This window comes from Aspergillus tanneri (genome assembly GCF_003426965.1).
Source record: "Aspergillus tanneri strain NIH1004 chromosome Unknown AapTan_8_pilon_pilon_pilon, whole genome shotgun sequence".
NCBI classification, from domain to species: Eukaryota; Fungi; Ascomycota; class Eurotiomycetes; order Eurotiales; family Aspergillaceae; genus Aspergillus; species Aspergillus tanneri.
In genome coordinates this window covers 676,403-702,225 of record NW_022984635.1, presented here as the reverse complement: position 1 = coordinate 702,225, position 25,823 = coordinate 676,403, and the positions used below count along the sequence as shown (strand labels likewise).

General features: G+C 47.4%; 11 protein-coding genes across 11 annotated transcripts; 5 read left to right on the top strand and 6 right to left on the bottom strand.

Annotated features, from left to right (window-relative positions):
* Window positions 1-1,266: 1,266 nt before the first annotated feature.
* On the top strand, window positions 1,267-1,822 carry ATNIH1004_010853 (uncharacterized protein; the record flags this gene model as incomplete). The annotated part of the gene is made up of 3 exons (XM_033575421.1): window positions 1,267-1,459; window positions 1,487-1,591; window positions 1,635-1,822. 3 exons carry the CDS (start codon window positions 1,267-1,269, stop codon window positions 1,820-1,822), a joined length of 486 nt encoding a protein of 161 aa, XP_033421276.1.
* Window positions 1,823-1,970: 148 nt separating this feature from the next.
* On the top strand, window positions 1,971-2,557 carry ATNIH1004_010852 (uncharacterized protein; the record flags this gene model as incomplete). Its single annotated transcript, XM_033575420.1, has 3 exons — window positions 1,971-2,339; window positions 2,424-2,481; window positions 2,550-2,557. The coding sequence occupies 3 exons, from the start codon at window positions 1,971-1,973 to the stop codon at window positions 2,555-2,557; spliced, it is 435 nt and encodes a 144-aa protein (XP_033421275.1).
* A 166-nt stretch (window positions 2,558-2,723) lies between these two features.
* Window positions 2,724-4,484, bottom strand: ATNIH1004_010851 (PEX28-32 family peroxisomal membrane protein; the record flags this gene model as incomplete). The annotated part of the gene is made up of 3 exons (XM_033575419.1): window positions 2,724-4,035; window positions 4,095-4,229; window positions 4,321-4,484. 3 exons carry the CDS (start codon window positions 4,482-4,484, stop codon window positions 2,724-2,726), a joined length of 1,611 nt encoding a protein of 536 aa, XP_033421274.1.
* A 198-nt stretch (window positions 4,485-4,682) lies between these two features.
* ATNIH1004_010850 (uncharacterized protein) lies at window positions 4,683-5,784 on the top strand (the record flags this gene model as incomplete). Its single annotated transcript, XM_033575418.1, has 3 exons — window positions 4,683-4,738; window positions 5,218-5,357; window positions 5,471-5,784. The coding sequence occupies 3 exons, from the start codon at window positions 4,683-4,685 to the stop codon at window positions 5,782-5,784; spliced, it is 510 nt and encodes a 169-aa protein (XP_033421273.1).
* A 358-nt stretch (window positions 5,785-6,142) lies between these two features.
* Window positions 6,143-10,085, top strand: ATNIH1004_010849 (putative protein kinase; the record flags this gene model as incomplete). The annotated part of the gene is made up of 2 exons (XM_033575417.1): window positions 6,143-10,021; window positions 10,080-10,085. The coding sequence occupies 2 exons, from the start codon at window positions 6,143-6,145 to the stop codon at window positions 10,083-10,085; spliced, it is 3,885 nt and encodes a 1,294-aa protein (XP_033421272.1).
* Window positions 10,086-10,871: 786 nt separating this feature from the next.
* On the top strand, window positions 10,872-12,261 carry ATNIH1004_010848 (uncharacterized protein; the record flags this gene model as incomplete). The annotated part of the gene is made up of 3 exons (XM_033575416.1): window positions 10,872-10,962; window positions 11,072-11,659; window positions 11,744-12,261. 3 exons carry the CDS (start codon window positions 10,872-10,874, stop codon window positions 12,259-12,261), a joined length of 1,197 nt encoding a protein of 398 aa, XP_033421271.1.
* A 414-nt stretch (window positions 12,262-12,675) lies between these two features.
* Window positions 12,676-14,767, bottom strand: ATNIH1004_010847 (uncharacterized protein; the record flags this gene model as incomplete). Its single annotated transcript, XM_033575415.1, has 3 exons — window positions 12,676-13,917; window positions 13,980-14,627; window positions 14,711-14,767. The coding sequence occupies 3 exons, from the start codon at window positions 14,765-14,767 to the stop codon at window positions 12,676-12,678; spliced, it is 1,947 nt and encodes a 648-aa protein (XP_033421270.1).
* Window positions 14,768-15,297: 530 nt separating this feature from the next.
* Window positions 15,298-16,374, bottom strand: MAF1 (RNA polymerase III-inhibiting protein MAF1; the record flags this gene model as incomplete). Its single annotated transcript, XM_033575414.1, has 2 exons — window positions 15,298-16,299; window positions 16,369-16,374. The coding sequence occupies 2 exons, from the start codon at window positions 16,372-16,374 to the stop codon at window positions 15,298-15,300; spliced, it is 1,008 nt and encodes a 335-aa protein (XP_033421269.1).
* A 693-nt stretch (window positions 16,375-17,067) lies between these two features.
* VAS2 (AP-1 complex subunit sigma) lies at window positions 17,068-18,021 on the bottom strand (the record flags this gene model as incomplete). Its single annotated transcript, XM_033575413.1, has 5 exons — window positions 17,068-17,100; window positions 17,387-17,661; window positions 17,732-17,849; window positions 17,924-17,957; window positions 18,011-18,021. The coding sequence occupies 5 exons, from the start codon at window positions 18,019-18,021 to the stop codon at window positions 17,068-17,070; spliced, it is 471 nt and encodes a 156-aa protein (XP_033421268.1).
* A 1,684-nt stretch (window positions 18,022-19,705) lies between these two features.
* Window positions 19,706-20,299, bottom strand: ATNIH1004_010844 (MARVEL domain-containing protein; the record flags this gene model as incomplete). Its single annotated transcript, XM_033575412.1, has 2 exons — window positions 19,706-19,921; window positions 20,054-20,299. The coding sequence occupies 2 exons, from the start codon at window positions 20,297-20,299 to the stop codon at window positions 19,706-19,708; spliced, it is 462 nt and encodes a 153-aa protein (XP_033421267.1).
* A 4,154-nt stretch (window positions 20,300-24,453) lies between these two features.
* On the bottom strand, window positions 24,454-25,546 carry ATNIH1004_010843 (uncharacterized protein; the record flags this gene model as incomplete). The annotated part of the gene is made up of 3 exons (XM_033575411.1): window positions 24,454-24,704; window positions 24,769-25,191; window positions 25,522-25,546. 3 exons carry the CDS (start codon window positions 25,544-25,546, stop codon window positions 24,454-24,456), a joined length of 699 nt encoding a protein of 232 aa, XP_033421266.1.
* Window positions 25,547-25,823: the final 277 nt, after the last annotated feature.

Sequence of the window (25,823 nt, the reverse complement as noted above, 5' to 3'; positions counted from 1 at the left end):
CGTTCATGCTTATGGAAATTAATAGGGCTTCCCCGAAACAAGGGCCTCGTATAACTTCTCTTATATTTTCTAGATAGCATTAGTATCAATATCTTCCTGCAATGAAATAGGAGGAGAGTCACCTCTTCAATGCACCCCTGGCTCTGGGCTCTCTTAGCATGCGAAAATAGTGTCAGAGCCTTGGTTTCGAGCCTCTGATTTGTTGACTTTCCCAAATGCAGCTTCCGCAGCTCGCTGAGGTCCATTGCTATATGCTCTTTATAAGAGTCTGCAGCTTCAGGAGACAAGATTAGATGAGGGGGTCAAGGTTTATTTGCGTTTGCTAATGAGAATCACAGCTATTTATCTTATTTCTCACTGTTAAGGTGGCAAATGCTCTTAAGAACTCATGAGCAGCCTGTCAAGGTATTTCAATGCGAACACTTCTGAAATTGAGGTCGCTTGAGCCCAGTCCTGCGCGTGAAACCAGCTTTCATAGTGTGATGTTGACTTATTAGTGCTAGCATAGGGGAACAAGATGAATCCACTGACCAATACGTGGTAGGTATTCCCCGAGCCTTCAGAATATTGTACAGATATTTACAGTATACCATGCCTTTGTGGTAATCTCCAGCAATGGGGGAACGCCTCTCTTTCCGGTCCAATCCCGACGCTTCTCAAGTCAGAAGTGGATACTTTGACGGTAAAGTACCTTTCAAAGTGCATGTTCTGATCTCCTGCAGGCAGTATGAAAGTAAGCAGGAATTCCACAGTAGTGCTTGTAAAGAGAGGAAAGAATGAAAAGTGGATAGGCTAAGAGGAAAGAGGAAGAAGCTAAGGCAATCAGGGACTTGAAAGACAGCTGGCTAGTCAGGCACTAAGAAAATCTGTATACTGTATTTTGTTCTGGAGAATCCAATATTTCGTAGATGACGCTGCCATTTGCCCATTAAGGCATTAACAGTTGCATTTGTAACACTACCTGTGGTCAATTGATATTTTACTCTTTCCAGTCACCTACTAACACGCCCTTACTTTAATAAAGTGGAACCACCGGTTACGTATGGCTGCCTAAGCCTTTAAAACCAGTTACACATGTACATATCTACCTATACGGACGAGGTCCATAGGCCATAGCGGTGGAGGCAATGAACAACAACTTGAATTTGTAATCATTGGAGGGCCCCAAATGATGCCATTTATGCATATATTAGGAATAAATATAGCACTTGAATCACGCAGCTTGACACTCAGCATAGTTGAATGCTGAAAATTATTCAAGCCAACATGGGAGAACGTTTGAATACCTCGCTCGTGGTGCAAATACCCGAAGGCCATTCGCCCAATTTAATGCAAGAGGACCTTCCCCTCCCTTCTCCAGGGAGCAGACAGGCCCTTGTGAAATTGTCGCATGCGGCCCAGAATCCAACTGATGATATAGATGCGTTTAACCCTCTCCGTCTCCATATTGTGAGAAAATGTATACACAGAGGCTCACACTTTGTAGTTCTATCTTTTGACGCGAATACTTTTGGCGACGGCGCTGTCCTGGGCTGCGATTTTGTCGGCGAGTTGGTTGAACTAGGGAACGATGTTCGTCGTATCGCTAAAGGTGATATTGTAGTTGGGTTGGTACGGGAATGTTAATCTCCTAGATCAATTTCCTATTGTACCAATCTTCGAAGATCACCCGCTTACTAGTCTTGGAATTCTAGGTGATATCGAAGGACTGGTTGCTTACACCCAGTATACCCTGGCTAGTGAAAGACTGTGCTTCAAAGTGCCCAAGACACTCTCCCGAGAATGTGCCAGCACCGTCCCTCTTGCGGCAGCTACAGCGTAGCTAGCACTGTATCCGAAAGACTGTCTTGGGCTGGATCACTGCAATGCATCGGGAACCAGTATACTAGTTTGAGTGGTAGCTGTATGTTCCAGTTTTCTCTACTTATTATTTCAAGACAATGCCAAGTGAGATGAAATTCTTATCTAACATGCACATGGAACAGCAAGTGTTGGTTTGTACACCGTTCAACTTGCCTCAATCTATGGCTTCACTGTTATCTCTACTTGCAGTCCTTGTCATACAGACCTTGTACGGCTTTACGGCCCAACACCGGGATGATTCCGTCGTTGAGGAAATCAAAGCCGCCGTTCCAGATATCAAATATGTATTCGACACGATCGGGAATCAAACATCATCAGTGATTACCTCGAAATCCATTCAAGGTGAAGGCTACCTGTGCACTGTGCGGCGTGGGAAAGCTCACACAGAAAATGTCGCTCCGGAGATCCATGTCACGGATGTACTGGTCTGGACAGCATTTCTGAAAGAGCTTAACTATTGGAAGTTCCATTGGCCTGTGAGTTGTCCTTGTGGAGTTTAGGAATTGTGGATTTGGCGATCTGGATTGAACTCATCAAAAGTACTTATGTAAGCGTCCAAGCACGACCATGAGCTGGCTAGTGAACAGTTTGAGAAACTACCGGGGTGGTTGGATGATGGTACGATCAAGGGTAACGAGCCCAAGGTTTTCAAAGGGTTGAGTTCAGTTCCGGAGGGCTTTCGTGAGCACCGTGAGGGCAGGATATCAGGGTGCAAAATTGTTTACCAGCATTTAAGGGTCTATATGGTATACAGCGGATGTTATAGAAGCCTCTTCCATATAAACAAGAAAAGTAAGAAAGAATAAATGAATAGTCCAGTTGAATTTATACATTGAATCTAATGCCAGCGCTTGCATAGACTACTGATCCTGAGTATTATCCAGGATTCGGTCTTTTTCCTTCTCGGCTGGCATGCTTATCCGGTGTACAATACGAATCCATCGTCGCCTCCTCCATTCTCCCATGACATTTGGCCCAATACCCCCCTTCTCTTCAAAATCTTGAGAGACTCGCCCTTTCCCTTTCTTTTTGAATTTCTTGCTCGAAGCAGAATTCAAGTCCGTGTGGTCGAAATCATCATATCCCAACGCAGTGGCCACACCATACTCATCTCTGACTGATGAGGATGAGGGGAGATCCCAAACCCATCCCCCAATTTCATCATTTGTCATACTATCTTCAGAGGCACTGGGAATCTCGAACCCAACACCAGTAATCATACGCTCGACGACCCACTCCCGGCAGTCCAGATCTAGCTCCCACTTCTTATTTTTAAAAGCCCAGCCTGGAGGAGCGTGAACATCTTCAAAGAACCGGCATCCCTTGGGCCGGACTCCTGCAATACGAGACGGTGACAGAGGATCATAGGGCATCGAACTAAAAATAAAATGCTCCCATTGCGATTCGGAGTAAGGCGCCAGAGACCTATACTGTATTTCAAAAATCTCCACCTCACGCTCCTCGGCAAATGAGTCCAGAGAGATATCCGTTAATGATCCCAGCAAAGACATAGTTGCAGATGGCGTGGGAGGTAATCCCAGGATATCCGAAGCATCCTTCCTTCCAGCATTATGTTTAGAGGCTTGATCTGCTGGTTGATCAGCCAGGTCATCTGCAATGCCCTGGAGAATTCCTTGGAGGCTCGGATGGTTGGACAGGATCGCCCCGTTGCCACCAACAAGAAGAATATACCGCCACGGGAGAAGGTGCGCAGTCACAAAAAGTGAAGCTGTTACAAGTGTAAGTAGAAGGAAGACAGTTGAAGACACTTTCTCATTAGAAAAGTTCGTTAGAGGCCCAAATACAGAGACTGTGGCGTCGTGCATGTCAGAAAAATCGGCCATGACGTTCTGTAAATCTCTCATGTTTCGGAAGAAATCCTTCGAGGTCTCCGAAGCAGGTTTGATTGTCTTCGCAGGCGCTAGTGCGGGTCCCTGATACGAATAATATGGAGTAATGCTAGATGTAGAGGTTGATGGTGGTGGGGGATGTCGCGCAAGAAAAGCGGGCACCATTACGAAAAGGAGAACGGCTGCGATGGGAATAATAGCAAGAAGATGGGGGTCCAGACAGATAAAAGAATAAACAAAGAGAAATGAGAACGTATGGGACGATTTTTTCCATCCAAGCAGGCGCTCCAGCTGGTTTTGAAAGGAAAATACAATTCCAATTCTATAAAGATCTCAATGTTTAGTCGTCCTCGTATTACATACTGGAATCATTTAGCATACCTGGCATTAAATCTGCGAAAGTTGTTGGCCATCAGGGGTAAACTGAAGGCAGGTCGCTTGGCATCCGCATCCTCAAGCCCGATAGATACCGATTCATCATCGACATCTTCTGCGGGGATGACTTGCTGAAGGAGTCTGAGGAAACCCCGTCAGAACAAAAGGAGCGACAAGCATTTTCTTGGTTCCTAAATGCAGAAACAAAGTGTGAAGTAGGGAAGGAGCATACTTGGAAAATAACTTGTCCTGTAAAGAGCGATGACCACCGGAGACAGATCGTTCGCGTCCCGTCGTTGTAGGTTCAGTAGTAGACCCATGGCTTTGCTGCCCAACAGAGGTCACCTGGATGGGTTCACTGCGGTTGAAGATGGCATCTGGAGAGTAATCATCCATAGTGACTGCCGACCACTGCTGCAGAGAGAAAAGAGAAGAAGGAATGAAGCATTTCCGGTGGCGGATAGCGAAGGTCGTCGAGGATCTCGGATGATCGCAAGCGGGAAGCACATGCAGGCAGGCGGAGAGCCGAGCAAAAGTAAGTTATTGTAAGTTGATGCTGGTCGTAATATCCAGTACGCCTAGGGTTGGGACGGAATGGCCGAAAAACGCATGGTTGATACAGCTGATACGCCTATCATACCGCCGATCAGGTGAGTGGGTATAATTCCACTGTAAAAGTGCTCTGTTTGCGCTGTTTGCAGCAACAATTGCCGAATTGGGGGAATCTTTTGCAACAAAAGGAGCAGGGGGGGTGGCCTTGGGATTGGCGATACGTTTTAGTCCAGAGTCAACGGCAGACTTGTTTACCAGTCTCTTTCAAGACTCCACCGCATTTGATTATTATTGTTATTATTCTTTTTCGTTTCTTTTTCTTTTTCTCCTTTCTTTTTCCCTGCTTTGCTTTTTGTTCCTGCCAGGCCCTAGAGGGCGACCACGGACCTCTTTTTCTCTCTCGCGTGCACATCAACTTTCTGTGTGTTCCTCTTTCCGCGTTTGTCTTGTTGCCAGCACTGTATTTGCTCCCGCAAGCTAACCGGAACTGCTGCCCCAGGCAGAGTTTCTCCTCTGTCCACCACCGTCCTCTCCTACGCTGATACTTCTATTTGTCCACCCCTCTGAACTCGCACAGCATTGGCAAACCACGATTCGTTGGGTTCTCCGGAGGTTCTCGTGTGGCCAAAAATTTTATCAACTACCTAGAACAGACAATCCTGTTCTCGACCCGCAATGGACCGGTAGCGTCCATTGATGGGTTGCGCAACGGTGTTGGTCAAGGCTCTCCTTTATTTGGATAGCGAGAGACCGTTGACTCCTAAATGCCATTGCGATTGGGATACCACATTGGATCCCTGGCCAATTTCAAATTTCAAACCTCAACCTAGGTCCGTCTTCTGCTCGTCAGGAGATTACATGGACGTCGATGATGCAAGAGAAGCTGTCGCAGCCTAACGCAGGGAAGGGAAAGCCGCGTATAGATCAGTGGGAATCATCCAGTCCTTCACGAAATGACGACTTATGCTCAAGAGGTAAGGCGCAGGCGAGAGTCATCGGTGATACGTGGATGACTGCGACTAACAGCCCTTGCGGTGATCAACAGAAGGACCTACACGAAGACGACTACAGAAGCATTCTTCCACGCCCTTCCTGTCAGAAGCATCCTCCCACCCTCCAAAAGCCGGACCAGGTTCCCGGATAAGTGTAATGAGCAGAAGGAGATTATCTATCCGAGATCAGAAGGCACCACAGGGTCCGCGACCGCAAGAGCCCTCTAGTAGAAGGTAGGCATATTGATGACTTCATTATTTCTTTGTCCTTCACAATTCCCACACTCCATTTCCTTTCCACTTGATATGCCAACAGATACGCCCCTTACCCAAAATTATTGTTTATGCCACTGGAATTATACATTTTCTAACCTGTGCCCCTTCTATAGCAACCCGTCTAGCTCTTTCTTTCACTCCGGTAACTCGTCAATTGATTCCACAAATGACTCAACACAAAGCAACAACACCCGCATTAGCCTCCGATCTACCAGCATCGGAAATTTCCCAAAAATGGAACCAAACCAAACACCACCCGATAGTACAGAATTTCTCGCACCAGTCAATTTTGATGAATTCATTATAGCGGAACCAAGTTTAAATCACTTTCCAATGCCCCGAGGTGGATGTGCAGGGTCCGATTCCCAGTCAAACAATGTCTGGCCCACTAGCCACGAAAATGAGGTTTCTGGGCGATTGAGAAGTGATTCCGTCCGGCGGAAAAGTGTCTCTAACCAAAATAATCAAACCGATGTGGCATCCTCTCGCACACCTGGCTCATATACAGCTTGCCGGAGTCGTCGCCAGAGTCTTGCTCAAACTGGTGGTACGAATACTGCTGCATCGCGAGCCCCTCGCAAATCGATAGGTCCAGGCTCTATCCCCGCGCCTGTATCTGCAAGGCGGCAGAGTTTGTCCTCCAGAAAAGCAAGCGCTGACACGACTCGGGTCGATCAAGCAAACTTCCTCAGTCCACGAGGACAACAGCTTGATGCCGGCTCTTCCGATAGAATGAGACTAACAGCAAGCGCACGAAACATCAAAGCCAAGTCGCTTCAGCCCCCAAGGAGGGAGCCACATGAAAATCTCCTACCTACCTCCGGGGTCCCAGATCACTCTCGATCGTCGTCCACCAATGCGGTGCGGACACCAGTCAAAAGTGTGGCTGAATCGACGACTACTCCATCCTCGTCATCGAAACGAATGTCAGCTATGCCACCACATGCGACAGGCCTTGGGGCTCGCACAATAAGTCCCACTGATGCACGGCGCATGAAGCGCATGTCAACGGCACCTCAGACGCACCAAATACCTTATACTCCACCAACCCAAACTGACCCTATGCCGCTTCGCCCTCGTTCAGGTGCTCCGTCGCCTTCAATGATTCCCCGAAAGAGCGTAACCCCGTCGTCAACCAGAACTACACCAGATCCAAACCGGAAGTCCTATAGTTCCGGCTTTTCTTTATCATCCAACACCAGTTACAACTCTGCGAGAAACTCCCAAGGGTCTTTGCAAGCGCGCTTTTCACAGACTTCATCTTCGTCCCGACTCCCAACCCCCAAGCCCCGCTTGGAACACGTAGTAGCAGATGAGGAGGTTCCCCCTGTTCCTGCAATTCCTAAGGCTTATGAGTCGCCCAAAGGTGATTTTGACCTTCCAAAGTACGTCGCTCCCCGCAAATCGAGCTTGCCTGTGGACATCCATCTCTTGAGGCCTAGATTTGATGCGGACTCGGACACGAATGCGCCAGCTAGTACAGCCGACAATGACGGTCTAGAATCTGGCGATGGGCGAGCCATGAAAACACCTGAAGCCAAGTCCAAACCATCGGCAGGGCTAGGTAAAAAGAGCTTGCAACCACTCAAACTGCCGCCTTTGAATTTGCTGCCTCTTGGGACGCCAATGACAACCAAGATTGAGGCGCTCCGTGAGCGAGAGGAAGATGCCAAATCACACACACCAACTGGCCAAATTATTTCCAAGACGCCGAGTACTCCTTTGACCGCGTCAAAAGCAAATTTTTTTGCGTTCCAGGATGAAGATGATACGGCACCACGAACCCAAGCTAGAAGCAGCACCGCTCATTTCGTGGTTAGCTCATCCGCAAGTCATGCTCTCAGGACTGCCAGTAGCTCTAGTGCCCTTGCATCGTTTGAAAATACCGCCGGCGGGGCACGAACCGTTTCGCCTTCTGTTTCATACACACTACCGAAGAGCAGCAGCGACTTTACTTATATTCGCCAGAAAGCCAGTGGAGACTATTCTCCTCAGGCATCGCAACCATACAAGCTCACCGGCCCTCGCCCTCAGACCCAATCCTCTGCATTCTCTTCCAATGCAGAAACCATTAGCCAGCTGTCAACGCCGTCCGATCCCGACAATAATAGCACTTCCGGTTCCTCCCTTCGAAATAGGATCGTGTTGCCCCGACAGCGGAGCACTTCAAGAACCCAGCAGGCTCCCGATGTGATGACTACTGACCCTACGAAGCATGACCCAATGCCACCTCCTAAGCTTCCAGCGTCTGCAACCTGGAGCAACCTAGCATCGTCAACAAAGAATACGAGCCCTACTCTTAAGCCAAGTTATCTCAAGTCAAGACGGCAATCTTCTATCAACACGACTAATCCGGCATTTAGGAAACCTAGTTTTAGTAGCGAGCAGAGTCTTGCATTGGAGCCAACCCCCTCGAACGAGTCTGGAGAGAGCGACGCCCCGCAACATCGCTCTGCCGCCTCAATTCTTCTGCCCGTTCATACGATTATCAACTCCGCGAAGTCAAGTGCCGGGTCCAAATCTGGATCGGTCGACCCCGTCAAGGATTCCGATATCCAGCTTGCTGACGATGAGATGCGAAAGCTAGGTAGTCGACGCAAAGACTTCGAGCTCGCCGCTAGAGACTTGGATGAGCTGCGTAGTAAATCGGGACCAAAAGAGCGTGTAAATCCAGCGCAGGCTCTGAGAATGGCTAATCTGAATATCTTTGAGCGTGGTGAAATTATCGACTTCAAGGATATTTATTTCTGTGGTACCCAGAATGCAAAGAAACATGTGGGTGACCTGAATGCCCAGACTGCGAACTTTGGCTACGACGATGACCGTGGTGACTATAACATCGTGATTGGCGACCATCTTGCATACCGATATGAAGTGATCAATGTTCTAGGCAAAGGAAGCTTCGGTCAGGTCGTGAGATGTGTGGACCACAAAACTGGTGGCCTGGTTGCGGTTAAGATTATCCGTAACAAAAAGCGATTCCACCAACAGGCCCTGATCGAGGTTAACCTCCTTCAGAAGCTCAAGGAATGGGATCCTCACCGACGCCATAGTGTGGTTAACTTTACCCAAAGCTTTTACTTCCGTGGTCATCTCTGCATCTCTACTGAACTTCTCGGGATGAACCTTTATGAATTCATCAAAGCACATGACTTCAAGGGGTTTTCTCTCAAACTCATTCGCCGTTTTACTAAGCAGATGCTTAGTACTCTCGTGCTGTTGCACGCCAAGAAAGTGATCCATTGCGACCTGAAGCCGGAAAATATTCTTCTCGTCCATCCCATGAGCTCCGAGATTAGGGTTATTGACTTTGGTTCAAGCTGCTTCGAGAACGAGAAAGTATACACGTACATCCAAAGCCGTTTTTACCGCTCCCCAGAGGTTATCCTTGGCATGTCATACGGCATGCCAATTGACATGTGGAGTGTCGGATGTATCCTGGCTGAGCTCTTCACTGGCTATCCAATTTTCCCTGGAGAAAACGAACAGGAGCAGCTTGCCTGTATCATGGAGGTGTTTGGCCCTCCGGAGAAACATCTGATTGAGAAGAGTACTCGGAAGAAATTATTCTTCGATTCTTTGGGCAAGCCGAGGCTGACGGTCTCATCGAAGGGTCGTCGTCGACGTCCCAGCTCCAAGGAACTTAAGCAGTCCCTGAAATGTGACGATGAAGCCTTCCTTGACTTCATTTCCCGTTGCCTACGTTGGGACCCTGCCCGTCGTCTCAATCCGCACGATGCGCTTCGACATGAGTTTATCACAGGGATCAAAATGCCATCACGGCCTAGAACATACACGACGGGAGCAAATTCCATGGCCAAACGAGGAAACCTCTTCTCCAACCCGTCGACAGGTCGACCGCTCCCAGAGCCCCCTGCAACAAGTCTCAAGAATGGTGCCTTTGTTCGTAGCCGCGATGTCTCCGGCAACTCTCCGGTCAAGCCACCTATTGGCAAGCGGCATTCTACTGTGAGCGGTATACAGCCTTCAACTCCTGCAAAACGAGGTACCAGCACCACGACGGCAGCACCTGGGTCGGCGTTGCCTCGTGTCTCCGCGAGGAGCATCAGTGGAAAGCCCGACCTTGCTACAGCGGCGGCAGCCACAAGCTTGGTGAGCGGCAAGACTATCGACTCCGACCGAGGACGCGGCCACTAACCAGCATATAGAGGACTAAATAGAGCGGTTCGAACCGTCTGATATTTTTATTTCTTTCGTTTGCCCCCTTCACTTCTTGCATATCTGTAATAATAATAATTGTTTGACTATCCAGTTGCATAAACCGGTCGGGAATGTCTGCGATTTTGTACCCCGTGTCATGATTGATTCCGAATTTTAAAGAGGTGGACGAAACGAGGCTCATCCTATACCCTTACATTGAACATCTTCATGTTTCTCCATGACGTCTTTCCATTGCCTTTCGTTGTCATTTCAAAGCCTGTGATTTCATTACGACTCTGGAAGCTCTGTCCATGCATGTCTTCTTTTCGTTGTCCCTCCTTTGCAACTATACCTTTTTTTGAAAACACATTGCATTATTCCGTTTCTCCCTACCTATCTGGGCATTTTCTCAGCAGCAGATGTATATTTATTATTATCTTCTGTTACCTCACTTGTTCAAATTTCAACCCATGATCTTGGAAGGTTGCGAGAACAAATTATGAGCGATGTTAGAGTTGGAGCATTCATATATATACATTCTTATGAACCAAATCGAACCTGTAGAGATCGACGTAGGCAGTAAGTAGGGGAGTGTCACCTGTGTGGAGCGCTGAAGATGCTGGAGGCTGCGACAAGCACGGGATGTGGACTACTTGGCCTCAACTTCCCTCTCCACTCCGTTGGCCGAAGCTAGCTCCATTACATACATCCTCGCCTTTGGATTCCCCCATTCCCTTCCACGGCTTTATTCATGCCTTGATTGATCTTTCTTGTTTGTTGTCTTTTCTGACACGGTTTCGTGATGAATGGGTTTTCAGCGCAAGGGCTAGATGAAGATGCATTCGGGGAAAAGTCCGTTTCGCAGGGCAGCTTGAAAACATTCGATGCCTTTCGTACGTCTATCCTACCTTTCTCCGTGCTATTCAAGTTCAGTTGTTCTCCATATGCGGTTTAAAAGAGATCCAGCACTCAATTCATTCTAACCTGCCCGCTCTTCCTTAGCTAAAACTAAGCCTTCGTATACAACCCCCTCCCGCCGCGGCGGACAATGGACAGTCCTAATCCTGGCCATCTGCACCATCTTCTGCCTCACAGAATTCCGCGCATGGCTTCAGGGCACCGAGAATCATCAATTCAGTGTCGAAAAAGGCGTCTCTCATGATCTACAGCTCAACCTTGACATTGTCGTCAACATGGCCTGCCAATCACTACACGTCAACATCCAGGATGCAGCAGGGGACCATATTCTCGCTGGTGAACTCCTAAAGAAGGAAGAAACGAGCTGGAAGCTGTGGATGGATAAGCGCAACCACGGCTCCGGTGGCCCTAATGCATATCAAACCCTCAGCCATGAGGACACGTACCGCTTGTCTGAGCAGGAGGAAGACACACATGTGCACCACGTGCTTGGTGAGGTGCGCCGCAATCCCAGCAAGAAGTTTCCCAAGGGCCCCAAGCTGCGCAGAAGTGATTCGGTCGATGCGTGTCGTATCTATGGTAGCCTGGAGGGAAATAAGGTCCAAGGGGACTTCCATATCACTGCGAGGGGACATGGATATCGAGATTTTGCTCCGCACTTGGATCATGCCTGTAGGTTTTCCTTCCCCTTCTTCATAACCATGCGTGTTGCAGTAACACAAAGACCAAGACTAACGGCATTTTAAACATAACTAGCTTTCAATTTCTCCCATATGATTACCGAGCTCTCCTTCGGTCCTCACTATCCAACCCTCCTCAATCCACTCGACAAAACCATCGCCGCCACTGAATCTCACTACTATAAATTCCAGTACTTTCTCTCCGTTGTCCCTACCATCTACTCCAAGGGCTCTCGCAGCCTGGATATCTTCTCCAGTTCTCCTCCCTCGCAGAAGGAACACCGTAGCAACAAGAATCTGGTCTTCACCAACCAATACGCAGCCACTAGCCAGTCCGATGCACTGCCCGAGAGCCCGTTCTTGGTCCCCGGCATCTTCTTCAAATACAACATTGAGCCGGTGCTGCTTATGATCAGTGAAGAACGGACAAGCTTCTTATCTCTCCTTATCCGGCTCGTGAATACCATTTCCGGTGTGATTGTTACGGGGGGCTGGTTGTATCAGATTTCCTCATGGGCAAGTGAACTGCTAACCCGACGGCGATCAAGAAAGTCCGAGGGTGTGCTGAATGGAAGACATTACGCGGAAGAGTGAGTTTTTCCATCTGAAACTGTTTTGGTTTACCTTTACTTTTATTTTATTTTTACTTTTTTTTTTTTTTTTTTTCTCTAAATTCGGGGTTACACTGGTCTTGGTGTTCTGTTTCATTCTGGTTGCTTTTATACACTTGTTTGGCATAAATTTGGTTTCTGTTGTTTAGTTGCCCATGGATATCCATTCACTGGTTTAAGCATGAATACGTATTATGATTATCAGGAAACGGCTACATGAATTGTGGAAATTTCAGAGGCAAAATCAGCTGTAGGAGTAACAATTCTAGGGGCATCTCCCCTGCCGCGGACGTTCGATTCATAGCATCCAGTCGAACCAAAGGACATGCATAGAAATGATACAAAGAAAAGGGAAATCGACCGAAACTTGATGAAGCTAAAGCTCATTTCATGAATTCTAAATTTCAAAGATCTCTCCCATGCCTACCCCGGCCCCTTCGGCCCCAGCTCGACTGTCCACCAAATCTAACCGCCAACCATGCCAGTCTTTGAGCTTGGACTTGATCTCGCGTACCCATTCGACACGTTTTCGTGCCTCCTCCTCGGCCTGTGCGCGCGCAAACTCTGCCTCGTCGAATTCGTCGTCGAGGCTCTCTTCGGAAAGTAGTTCCAGACTGCCCCCTGCAGGTGGATGTTGTTTGTTCGATGGAGCGCGGGTCCGGTTTCCGTAGTTGCTGCCTCCTGTGAATGCGGCAATTCCGCTGGACAGCACAGTTGAGAAAGATGAGTGTTGTTGCTGTGCCATACTGCGGCGACGGCCGTGCTCGGGACTCCCTCCAACAAGGTCGACGTCGTCGAATGTGTTCGCAGCATGGTTGGGATTGTATGTGGAATCTGGAGCAAAGTTGGGCTCCTGTCCGCTGCCGCCGAGTTCCTCTCGTTTCTCCTTCCAAACACCGCGACGCAGGTCGAAGATCTCGCCTTCCAACTCGCGGATGCGACGAGCTAGTCGCGATCGCTCTTCATCTTCTAATTCGTCGATGGCATCATCGTCGGCACCACCACCACCACCGCATACCTCACGTTTCTTGCTTTGCTCTTCTTTCAGGCGGAGGTTCTCGTTTTCAACACTAGCTAGTTTCTTTCGTAGTACGGCGGCCTCTTTCTCTGTCTTTTCGCTTTCTCGAAGTCGAGCCGAATGGCGTGCCTCCGATTCTTTATGCAGATTGCCCATTGCTTGTAGCTTCTTGTCAAGTGTCTCGATTTTCTTATTCGCCTCGGCCTTTTCTTCCCTTAGCCCCTCGATCTCCCACCCTAGGTTTTTAATCAGTGTTTCCGTGGACGTCTTGTCTACGCCCTCTTTGACGGCCTTTTCAGAAGCACGAGTCAGGGAGGCTTTGGCATCAGTAAGCTCGTTCTGTGCTTTCTCAAGAGCGGCCTCGCTGCGCGAGAGCTTCTCTTCTAGTGCTGCTATTTGTGTTTCACGCGCCCTGCTAGAAGTAGTCTGCGACGAAATCTGCACGCGAAGATTCGATATTTCCAACTCCATTGCTTCGATAGTAGCAGATTTTGACTCCAGCTGTTGTACTAGGTCTGACGGTGGCGACTCTGCTGAACCTGGAGAAACACTGGCGTTGCTACGATGCGTTCGCGTTTGGAGATGCGAGTTCTGTCTCTGTAGGGACGCAATTTCGGCTTTCTGCAGCAACTGTAGTCAGTAACATCGAACTTTCCGCCAAATAAATTCAGAGTACATCTTACCAATTCATCAGTCTCTCCAGCTTTCTGCTCTGCCTTTTCAAGCTGGTCCTTTAACTCCGCCACATCCACGATCGCCTCACGAAGATCCTCTAGCTCATCTTCTGTCTTCTTCAAGCGACTTGTTCCGTCCTCCAATTCCTTCTCCAATCGCTTATTCTCCTTCTCGAGCTCTTCGATCCGGGTCGACTGTTTCCGATATACCTCATGCACGGAGTCACCATCAGCAGATAACGGAGGCAAGGGCGATTTCATTGCCGCAGACGGAGAAGGAGACACGCTTCCCTGTGACACGGATGTTCTCCGGAACGACGACGATCGCATTTTCGACTGGATCGAGAGGGATGGCTGGCGGTCGTGGGACGTACGTTGGGTATCAAGCTTAGCCGCACTTTGGGGTTCACTCTCCAGCTCAGGGGAAGTCGGAGCCTCGGACATGGGCTCAACCGGCGATTCCTCGTGCTGGGGCTGTGGCTCTACATTGTCGTGCGCCGGTTCGGTATTTCCTTGTTGCTTTTCCTCTGTTGTGGCGGCTTCCTCGGCGGCGTCTTTCGGCGGTTCAACGTCTTTGGAAGACTCGGGTTCTTTCGAGGAATCTGCACCTGTAGTTTTCTTGTTGGCTTTCTTTTTCTGCTTTTGGAGTTGGGCAACCTGCATTTGTTTCATTCATAGTTAGGGGTGTCAGTTGTTGAATGAGGAATATGCCCAGCAGTGGTTCTGGTTTCACCACATACCCTCTTTTTGGCAGCAGCAAGCTTCTCCGCCTTAAGGCGCTCCTCCTCATCTGCCATAGTGTTTAAAGAGATGACTGGATGGGGGTCTGGAAAAGTGGGAATAAAGTGGAAGAACTGTTGGCCTGGACGGAGCGGACAGCTTTCTCCATGCCACGCACGGACCACCATTATTGGCGCATGTCCAGAGCGTCGATATCAATGGCCCGGTCAAGCAAACAGCAACACATTCCTGGCTAGTTCCATTCAGTATTACATAAGTGAAGGCTCTGAATCATTATGTATGGATTAAAGAATCGTTAAAGATACATGAACTGAATAAGAACTTCAACGCCTCCTAGAACATTCTCTGGAGTACCGCACCGAGTCTGGAATGCAACACCATATCCATTAAGACAATCTGGGAAAACATCAAATCCAATAAAATGTTGGAGCCCGATGCCTCCCATGACACTCACCCAACGCCCTGCAGGTTGAATGCATAAGAGGAACAAAACAGTAAAATGAACGCCACAGAACGAAAACTTATACACAGCTGAGGACAAATAATCAGCAAGTAGAGCAGTAGCGATCGGTAACAGGGTACGAATTTAAACCTCCATCGAGTCAGCAATTTCCTCACTCATAGCGCGAACGGTCCCTTTGCTACCGGACCTGGATCGGAATTCTTCGTCGCTGAGCAAATAATTATCATATTCATCCACCACTGGACGTGAAGGTTCAAACTCATCATTCTCGTTGTGCCCGTCATCACTCTCACTCTCCTGTCCCTCAAGGTCGGCTCGATCCCCAAGCCAGTAGCGAGAACGTTTGCTTGATCCCAAGTCGGGTGTTAAGTACCCGTCATCAAACGCTCTCTTTGCGGTCGGTGTGCTAACAACACCTTCGCTTGGCGTGTGGCTAAGAATCGGAATCGCCCTTAGATAGAGGTAACAAACTCGCTTCCGTAGTCGATTGAAGAAAAAGTAGTGGAGACTCCATATTGCACCATCATCAGCATCCGAGGGATCTTCCTCCGGTGAATAAGTATAGATTGAGCACTCCTTAAGGGACATCTGCGTGTCAATTGTCCTCCACATTCGTGGTCCCCACGTCGAAGATGCGCCTGCATTGTATGACCCCGAGATTGTAACGGGCGATGGAGGTGTAAGATCGATAGCTTCACGTGGCCGCAGATTGAAAAGGGTCGTGTCGATCGTATTCATCACCCTCTTTAAATTCCGTTCGCGGTGGAAATCTGAGGGACGTAAAACATGCGAGAAGTCATAATCAGGATGACTTGCATTTAACGTTGCGATTAAATACGCGAAAGTCCGACGACTCGAATGCTCACTCAGGGGGCCGAAGGGGCTAGAACGAGACAGATTAAGCGAAGTAGCAGCGTCTGACGCATTCGGAGGTGATAATGATGCCGACAAACGAAGTACCGATTCATACTGGGCCTCTAGCGATTGCTCGATGTTCTTGTACAGCTTGCGATCAGCTCGGGCCGCCTTGGTCGTGTAGAGGTCACATCCTCCGAGGATGTGACAATCAGCAGTGTCGAAATTGAGCGAACTAGTAACGTCTTCAATCTCAGGAAGGGGAAGAAACTAGTGAGGTAGGCATGTTAGTCGACGTATTGGGTCATAAGGATCAGATGCCAACATTAGGATGCGAACCTTCATCTTTGGCAAGAGCGGCCAAAACTCGCGGTTAAGAAGGCGGGAGAATCGCAGGTTGTCGGAGATAAGTCCTTTAGACTGCGCGACAAGAGGCTGAAGAGAGAAAATGCGGCGTGGTTGGCGATTCCAGATCGTTTGTGACGTCGCTAATCAAAGATAAGAGAGCGAGTGAGCTGGCAGATAGAGTCAATAGCCGCGGGAGTGGGAGTGGCTACAAGAACGGTGAATTCCAAGCAATGAGGAGTTAATATGTAAAATTCACAGCACTGATGGCCATCACATACAATACCAGGGAATATAGAGATGGGAAAGAAGCAGGGCGATGAACAATGAATGAATGAATGGGGGATGGGTGGATGGAATGATGGTGAGTTGCGAGGGGGGGGATCACGTGGCGGCGGCAATCAGCCAGTGATATCACACGCCTCCCTCACGGGTCCGGCCACAGGTTCGACAGAACCAAGGAATGCGTCATCCTGTTCCCATCAGGCCCTCCTTGGCCAGATTGCCGAGAACTTCCTGATCGTCCTGAAAACAGTCACAGTAGTATTAATTAGTCTTGAGGTCGCAATGGTAACAAAACGCCTATGTACGTCCAACGCCGATATATCTGTCCAACATGAAGATTCCCAATATCGAACCTCCAACAATAGTACTTAAACACAGGAACGCTAATGTGTTGACAATAAAAGTGCGCTACATGAGCTTCGTAACCACATCTTCCTCAACCTGGGGTCGGAGCCACATTAGCCTATATCGAGACATAACAGTGTGCAGAGCCCGGATAATCCAGTGAGTTAATCAGATGAGCCGGGGGGGGGGGGTTAGGATTGCTGAAATATGACCTTTGGGTTCAGGGAAGGGGTGGATGAGGACCAGGGAAATCAGAAGGATAGTAGCGTGGAAGACGAAAAAGAAAAAGAAAAGGCGGCGATAAGATAGTTGGTAAAGAAGGCAATGCCAGGGTATCTAGTTGCTTGAAATCAAAACAGGCAAACAATAATTGTCAACTCACCTCCATGTCTTCCAAGCTGTCCTGTTGACTGATACACCGAAGAACATTCTTTTTACTACTTTCCTGCATCTCACCTGCCAGCAAGAGTTCATCCAGGATAAAGTAGGCTTTCTGGAAGTTGAAGATGATGTCCAGTTCGCAGACGTTGCCGTAATACTTGTCCATCTGTTCCACATATCGATGCACGACTTCGAGGGTGATCAATTCATTGTCGGTGGATGCACATCCGGCGATGAAGAAAAGGGACGCATAACGACGATAGACAACCTTGGTATCTGTAGGGAACAGCAGTTAGATTTGGATTCAAGTATGCCAAGCAAGTGTTACTTGAAAAGGGAGCAATACCCTTATATTCGAGGAAATTGCACATGCGGGTGCGACGAGACAAAACGAGCTGGGTCACATCTTTGATGATCTTGGCCTTTTCCTTCGGCGAGAGAGTAGTAAACCATTTGGCAAGGCGCTGAAATAATTTCATTCGGTCAGTCCGTCAGCTCAAGCCATCCTCCGGGAATCGGGTGGGTGACGAGGGCATACCACTTTCCCCTGACGGGACAACAGAATCAAATAGCTAGGGAGATAGGTCAGTGCATTATTAGAGAAACTAAAACATTACATGCTCACTGAATTGCCATTGTGCAAGTGGATGGGGGTGGTGGGGAGGAAAAAGACCACAGAACCGACGGTGTTGTGGACAATGTCGAAGAAAGCCCAAACGCGGCTCTGGAGAAATTATTTGCACGGACCGCCGCATCTGCCCCGCACCCCTCTTTACAGCGTCAGGAACACGAGTAAGTATCACACCAAATATTCAACTTTTTGCTAAGTTTTGATGATAGTATGACTCCCTCTTATCGGACACTAGAATGAAGTCAATGGTTCCCCCTTACTAACAGCTTACCCGACAGCATCTGCGGGGTAAGTTCACCGTCTTCTCCAACCTACAATTCCCCTGAATATGTCGGCATTGGTCCATGAAAATCATTACGATCACCGTATCGCTTAGATAGAATCAACAAGGTGCGGCGTTGTCGAGTTGCTAGAAATATCTCTCCCAAGAAATAGATTGGATTATCGCTACGTACCAGTCCAGTCAGAATCCTTCGTAATATCTATAAGGGCGTTTGTCTAGGCAATAATACATCAGAAGACATTCAGTAAATGTCTTTCAGTCCATTTATTCCACCCATCTCATTAGAGGTCCATTTGTGTATCAAATGGCATGTATTTTGCAGGAAGACCACCCATGCACGTGGAGTTTAACTCCAGAGTGGCTTATAGGTATCTATCGAGATTGTGGTTTTTCATGCATACAATGAGAGTAACAATAGCCTGGAATGGCTCATATGCTGTGGCTACCTACCCATTTCTTTGTCATTATGTACCAATAGCCACAAGGTGAATCCATGAACATCATCAAACGGACTGTATATACATATAGAGTCACTCGAACGCCATAGTAGAATTCAAATGGGTCGCTATCCAGCCGGTATACTGCGCCCCATTCGCAATTATTTTGCCAATCTAGTGAACTAAATAAATTAGAAGATTCCTAAGATTTTCTTGTGCTATGACATAATATATCAGCGTATCATAGTAGACTAGTGCTTCCAATATTTTTAATAAGATCTAGGGCCGTTCTTGAAACCTGAAAGTAAGTATAAGGAGCGTATAGTGAATTATCCTAGTTTGCTTTGATCTTGGATGGCCAGAAAGGATGGAGTAGTTCACCATTTCGAAGACGACAAGTACGCTCCGAGCATACGATCACAGTACAGTTGAACAGGCACTCAGACAGATCGTACAAACACATAAAATAAAGAATATTATACTATTAAGCATATAACAAGAAAGAAGCACAGCCCCAAATTCTCCCCTCGCCCATCAATCACCCGACAATTTCCATACCAACCTTTCCTAATATCCCAATGTTCGAGCAGTTGCCAGAACGACAATATAAACAGACACAGGTTCCGAAGACTCCATCTCAAATGATATAGGCCGTTGATATATTAGTTAACATTACCGGCGTTCAAGTTTCCCATAAAATAAATGAAGTTAAAGAGCAATTCCACTTCAATAGTTCTTTCGTATTCCACATTTAGCACCATATCATGTAGCTATTATAGAATTAGGTGCCATGAGATATGTGTCTTCGATTTTGCTCAATTGTGCTTGCGCGTCACACTTTCCGGGATCCGGACATGTATGACGGTTTAACCACCGTAGACACTTCCCTGCATCAAAACTGTGAACATTCAGACTTTTTTGTCACCTTCCAAAGGTAATCTCACCTTATGCCTTGGGATAACCCCGGAATTAAACTTGAGTCATGCTGGGACGAGCCCCACGATGGGGAGCAGTACGTCCGCGGAGGTTGACACCAGTTTTGCGACTCATCATGAATGAAAGGACAGCGGACGCCATATATCCAGCCCAGGCGAACCAGAGGAAAGCTGTAGATGCTTGAGCTTCACGGCAACGCTTCTCGCGATGTACAGAGCCATTGGTGATCTCATTATGGAGAGTATAGTTCTAGATAATCGAAACCGTTAACCAAGTGGATCTCAGTGGGGCTGTTTGTCACTAGCAGGAAGCACTCCGCCACCGATCACGATCTTGACCACCAGGGGAAAAAACTGAAAACTGCGTGCCTATCTCACGTACCTCATTGCTACAGCTGTGACTTTCAAGCTTGGCCGCAAGCGCAATACCCGAGGTGAAAAAGAAGATTGCATTCAGGATATCCAGAATAATCATGAAAATTGGGTGGATCGCCCAATCCTCATTGAATGAAGCTGGGACCAAGTAAAACAGTGTGAACATCGAAAACGCCGAGACAAACATGGCATAGTTAACTGTGGCAGGGTTTCCGGCAAAGGCTTGAGCGATCATGTTACCGATCAGAGCCATAACGAGAAGAGTCCAAACAAACTAGTCGCAAACAATCAACCGTCAGCCATCCAGCTCTGCCTTCGTTCATCAACTGTGCTGAAAAGCATAGGGCTTACTTGCCTCCCACGCCCGCAGGCCGAGCTGGATTCCTCTCATAGCCATTTCGACAGCTTAGACTAGCGTTTGAGGGTGTTTTTGGAGTGGAGCGTTCGTTCGAGATATCGACGCGAGGCGCAAATCAAGCACTCTCAGTTACCGAAGAGAAGCAAGGCCCGATGGGATAGATAGTGATAGTATTCATCCGATTTGTGAAACGACTAGAATCGCAGGGATAGATGGTTGGGTTAATCTTTTAAAGGGCGGATGCCCGGAGGGCGGCGATGACGATATGGTGCGGGAAACTGCTACGTCATGGGAATCATGAAATCACCACTGCCTCAACACCACCCACACCTGCGGGAAGGGAATGTCAGAACCCGAATATGTGGTATGTTGGCGGAATAACCGATTATTCTTACGATATTCTTTGTGATCTATTGCAAGGCAACCATTATATAGCCAGTTGGCGGGCATTTCTGCAGCCACTACGGAGTACATATAAATAGCATTTTCATCTACCTGTCCTCTCTGTTCGTCCATTTGTCAAACATTTCGGCAGAAATTAAGCAGCAACTAATGTAGGCAACACCACAGTATTAGTACCCTCCCGCCCTCCTCCGACATGAAACGTTGATGCCGTCACAAGCTGCAAGCGCACATCCCCAACTACCACTTCGATTGGTTCTCGTAGCGCTCTACAGACCCATGGAAATCTCAGAGCTAAAACCTTGTGCTACGAGTAAAGAGTTATATTATTCAATAGTATGGCCAGTCTGCTTGTCGACATCAAGTGGATCCGTGATTGTTGATGTATTCTCGGTTCATTTCTCCTTTAGAATCAGGTCCGTCATACTGAGATGGCCACAGAGCTTATAAATGGTCAATAAACTGCTTTGACTAATGGTTGCTTTTCTGGCCTGACTACATGTGTCTGAACGCGAAACCAAAAAAAAAAAGTCGAGGCCTAACTGTTTGTTTCATATCATGCGGGTCAGGATTGAGCAAGTTCTAACGGTAAAATACTAGGATGTTCGTGAAGGAGATGTTTCCATTTTGCAGCTTGTTTTTGGTTTTCTTTCTTCTGTCGGGTGAGTGAATTGGGAAAGTTTTTAAGTCTTTGCATGAAGTCTCTCTAGTATAAAACTGCGAACATGAAGGAGATTATAGTGCGAACATCTTTTATAAATACGTATGTTGTAAGCAGTAAGAATGCACCTGGTCGTATTAGCTCTTATATACAGACAAAATCAAAGTCGACTTATTAATTTACATGTTCGTAGAAAGTTCAAGATCAATCGCAGCGGTTGCATAGATAACATTCTGTACCTTCCATTGCAGCATTAACAAAGAGGGACTGGCCACTAACTTGCAATAAATTAGCATCTCCAGAGCAATGACTTGTCTGATAGCACTTCTGGATATTACTATCAACCTTCTCATCAAGGTTTGAGAGTTTTTCAATCATAACATATTTGCATTTATCGACATCCGTCAAATGTGATGGCTTCTCGCTGGGCTTCGTACGCCATGTCACAAGCTTCGCCCCCTATTGCTCATGAACATGTCCGAAGCAGTGCACTCGTGGCCTCGCTCGCGAAACAGCCTAAAATAACTCCGAGGACCCCATGATATGGTATAATCCATAACGTCCTTGGGTGGTCCGTGTGTAGTGACAATATCAGCATTATCTATAGAAAAGATATGTCCTTGTTCAGGGTGATACTGAAATCCCCAGTCTCCCAGGGATGGGGTGTAGGGGATTGCATAGACTGTTAACAGCGCACCATTCTGTAAAACAAAACGATGTGTTCCCTCGTCGAGCAAGGAAATACCGGAATCTTCAGCCGAAACAAAAAGACTCCTGGCCTCTCGTAGTCACCGTATTCCTTCTTGACTAACGTGGGATCTAAGGGCTTATTTGCTTCGGAGATCTTCTGTTGTAACATCGGGGCATCTAGCGTGATGTCATGATTTCCTGCGACGATGAGTTTAAGGGTGCATCGATCAGTTTGAGAAGTTGGATTGTAGATTTGAATTTGTCGAGTTTCGATTCGTTTGTGAGGTCACCACAGTGGATGGTAACATCTGCTTGCTGGTTATTGACATATTCTTGAGGGAGCTTGCGGCCATGAGTGTTTAAGATGACGAAGAATCCGGTCTTGACGTTAGATCTTGAATGCATTCTGCATCTGAGTAGATGCAAGTAGTGGTAATTTATTGGTAGTGTTTTGGGCTGAAGGAAATATATTAAGTCTTGGAAAAGAGGTATGTATTTGACAAGAGGAAAAGCAAGGGGGTCTTTTCAGAGATTTTATACTCGAAAGTTTCTGCTGTGACTGGCCCTGTTGTATACGATGATAATTCAGGTTGTATGTTTGACCAAATCCCCGCCTTCCATCCCCTATCTCAGATTTTACAGTTTAAATGACATGCACCTCCTATTTATGTACAACGGAACGATGCTTTGTATAGAGGTATCTATCATTGTATCCTCAAGTCCCTGTCCATCCTTCTCAGCTCATCTTGCATTCCATAAATCTAAAAGGCTAGGAATATATGGTATCTCAGAAATCGCCAATTCTAAATAAGACTCATATCTCGTTTTCCCGAATTTCTATCCATTTTTCCCCTTTATTAGTTACCTTTCTCTTACCCAATTATGTAACAAAGTTTAACTCACCAATTAGTGCAGGTCCATGCTCTCGGGTTTGTCAAAACTCAACATCAGCGCGATTGACATCATCCCTTGACCGTCATGTCGAATCCTCCTAATGAAGACGATCAATCCCAATTCTAATTAACCATTCTAGAGTATCTGAAGCAGGTGGAAGATGATGGTATGTACAGCAAAAGAATTACCAGAGAATTCGCATACCTTGTGCGGATCCACCTGGAACAATGATTCTATTGTTTTCTGGTTAAGTATATACAAAAAGCCCATGTTTCGTTCTCTGTAAGGGCGTCCTCCTTCAACGCCGATGATTATAATCACCACTCGATCTACGACGATGTTGCTAATGAACTCTGGCGTCATAAGATGTGGTACTTCGACAACCAAGATCATATTGTCTATGATGTCTATGACGGGCTGAAAGAGTTTCCCATCAGTAACATATCAATGCTTCTGGCTGGGCAAGTTACGGCAGTGTAACTGACTTAAAGAAACCGACATTGTGCGGTCGCTGATGTACGTATCCGCAAGAGAATAGCGTTGGGGCTCCCAAAGGGATGTTGGGAGAAAAGCAAGAAGGCACACGGCGGTAAGCGGAATCCGAATCCGGAGGATTTGGAGAGATGGAGGTGTCTGGCCAAGAATGTCGTCCAAGTAGAACGGGTGCTTTTGAGAGCGCAGGTTGACACTGTGTACGACTTTTGGAGATCTGGGAACCAGAGCCGATTGACATGGACTGGAATAGTCAAATCAATGCCGCTTTGTCGTTATTATCCAGTATCTAAGTTGCTTACTCCAGTTTGTGGGAGATTAGCATTATGAAGCTGAACTAACAACGAAAATGTATTCCTTGACCAGACTATCCAAGGGCACGGATGGCGTAATTTATGTACAAAGTGACTGCAGATAGGATCGGCATCAATAACTGACGCTGACGCAACACAGCGATTGTATTTGCAGTATGGATCACCTGAACATCCAGTATGGAATTTCGTAGTGCTGTCCTAAACAGCGTGATTGCTCTATGACATCGGGTTCATAGGTTTCGCAAGAAACGAATGATGCGCCGATTGACAATTGAACTGGCGTATGAGGAATATACGCTCTGTATGACCCATTGTGCAATGTCTTCGTGGAGCTTCTACTTCCCGACTATGAATTGCGTGGCCAGAGGGATATGTTCCCACATGATCTGTAAGGCCAGCCATCTTTGTTGGCAACAGTCAATTGTCGAGATTAATCCATGCTTCCAGACCATAAACAACCAGAAGTGAATATAAGCCAATAGGCCCCACCACCATGAACATGGATGGCATGGTACTGTATTCGGGAAGACTAGGGGTCGAAATTTCAGGTTCGAAGAGAAACGTAGAATAAAACAGAGGCTGTTTTTGTTATCCTCCTACGTATCTTGACTGGATGAACTGCCTGACGAAGGAGCTTGAACACAAGCAAGCTCTATCTGGATGTCATTTTTGCTGTGAGGCGGTGGACTATTATAGGATGGACCTCGACTGACGATTGCGACGGCCACTTGTTCTGCTTGTTGGCTGGAGGTCATGTTGTCGATAAACCATGTTTTCCACGGACTGTCGCTAGATCCAGAGGTTTTTAGTGTTGCGGACAGGTCCGCGTCCGTCTCTTGACCAAATGCTAACAGGGAATTAGTCAGTTAGACCCAACATACGACATAGGAAAGTAGTGTTATTGCACATACGTTGAACAGGGAAGGCCTGGATATCGAAGAACGGCGGCGGACAACTATCGAGAGTCGGCGGGTTAATGCGCATTTGGCTTATCACGGTATCTAAGGGACGGCTATAATAATCCCCCTTGGCTGAGAGATCGTATATAGCGCCCTTCAACAGAGACTTTAAGTTGTTTGAGCACTGTGGCCCCCAAACTCCGTCACAACCGTTATTATCCCCAGATGGCGAGCCAGTTAAATTTCCCACTCGCATGGCGATCTCCAATGTGCGGTTCTTATCAATGATGGAATTATCGATGCGGCGAGCAGCGTATCCCAACCAAAAGCTAGCCTTGGTCATGGGCTCATGGCCCTTCCCTCGCGAGTTGGCGTCGAAGGCGTAGTAGAGGTTTATGTTATCAAGGAAAAGGGGCGGGAAATCAAATGAGATCGCTGTTTGGGCGAGAGGGTCAACACACCCACCATCCCAAAAGGAACAGAGCTGGGCTAGCCCTGAGTGGACGATTATTGTCCAAAGTAAGAGAGTGAGGTAGGGACGAAATATCGACCCCCTTCCGAAAAGGACCGCCATTTTAAGGTTGATAAGTGAGGCAAAATCTGGTGTTCAAAAGGGCGACCGAAAAGCCTCAAGAGGAGAAACAACTACCAGCCGACTGGCATGCTCGTGACTGTGCTGGGTATATAGGTGGAGGTCGAAGGGATTGAGATCGGCGAAAGCAAGTATTTGCCAGTTGGTAGAATCGGAAAATATCTAGAGCATACCAGGAATAAACAGAGGAAGTCTCATTTGGACGAAGGAAATATGGTATGGTCGTATCCCCGGCAATGTTTCCGTCCTGTGACTCGATTGGGTATTCCGTGTTTAAGGGATTGTGGTCGTGCAAGTGGTCATCAACACAGGTTGAGTGCTCCCATAAACAACCTTATCATCGAGCGTCCAGAAGGGCCAGGTAATCAGAACAACAGCCGATCGCTTGGCTGCGTAATCTTGATTGTAATGATGATAAGATGGTGGGAAAGTAAGTACCAGTAAGGCAGGCAATGTCCAAGAGAAATGGGGAGTA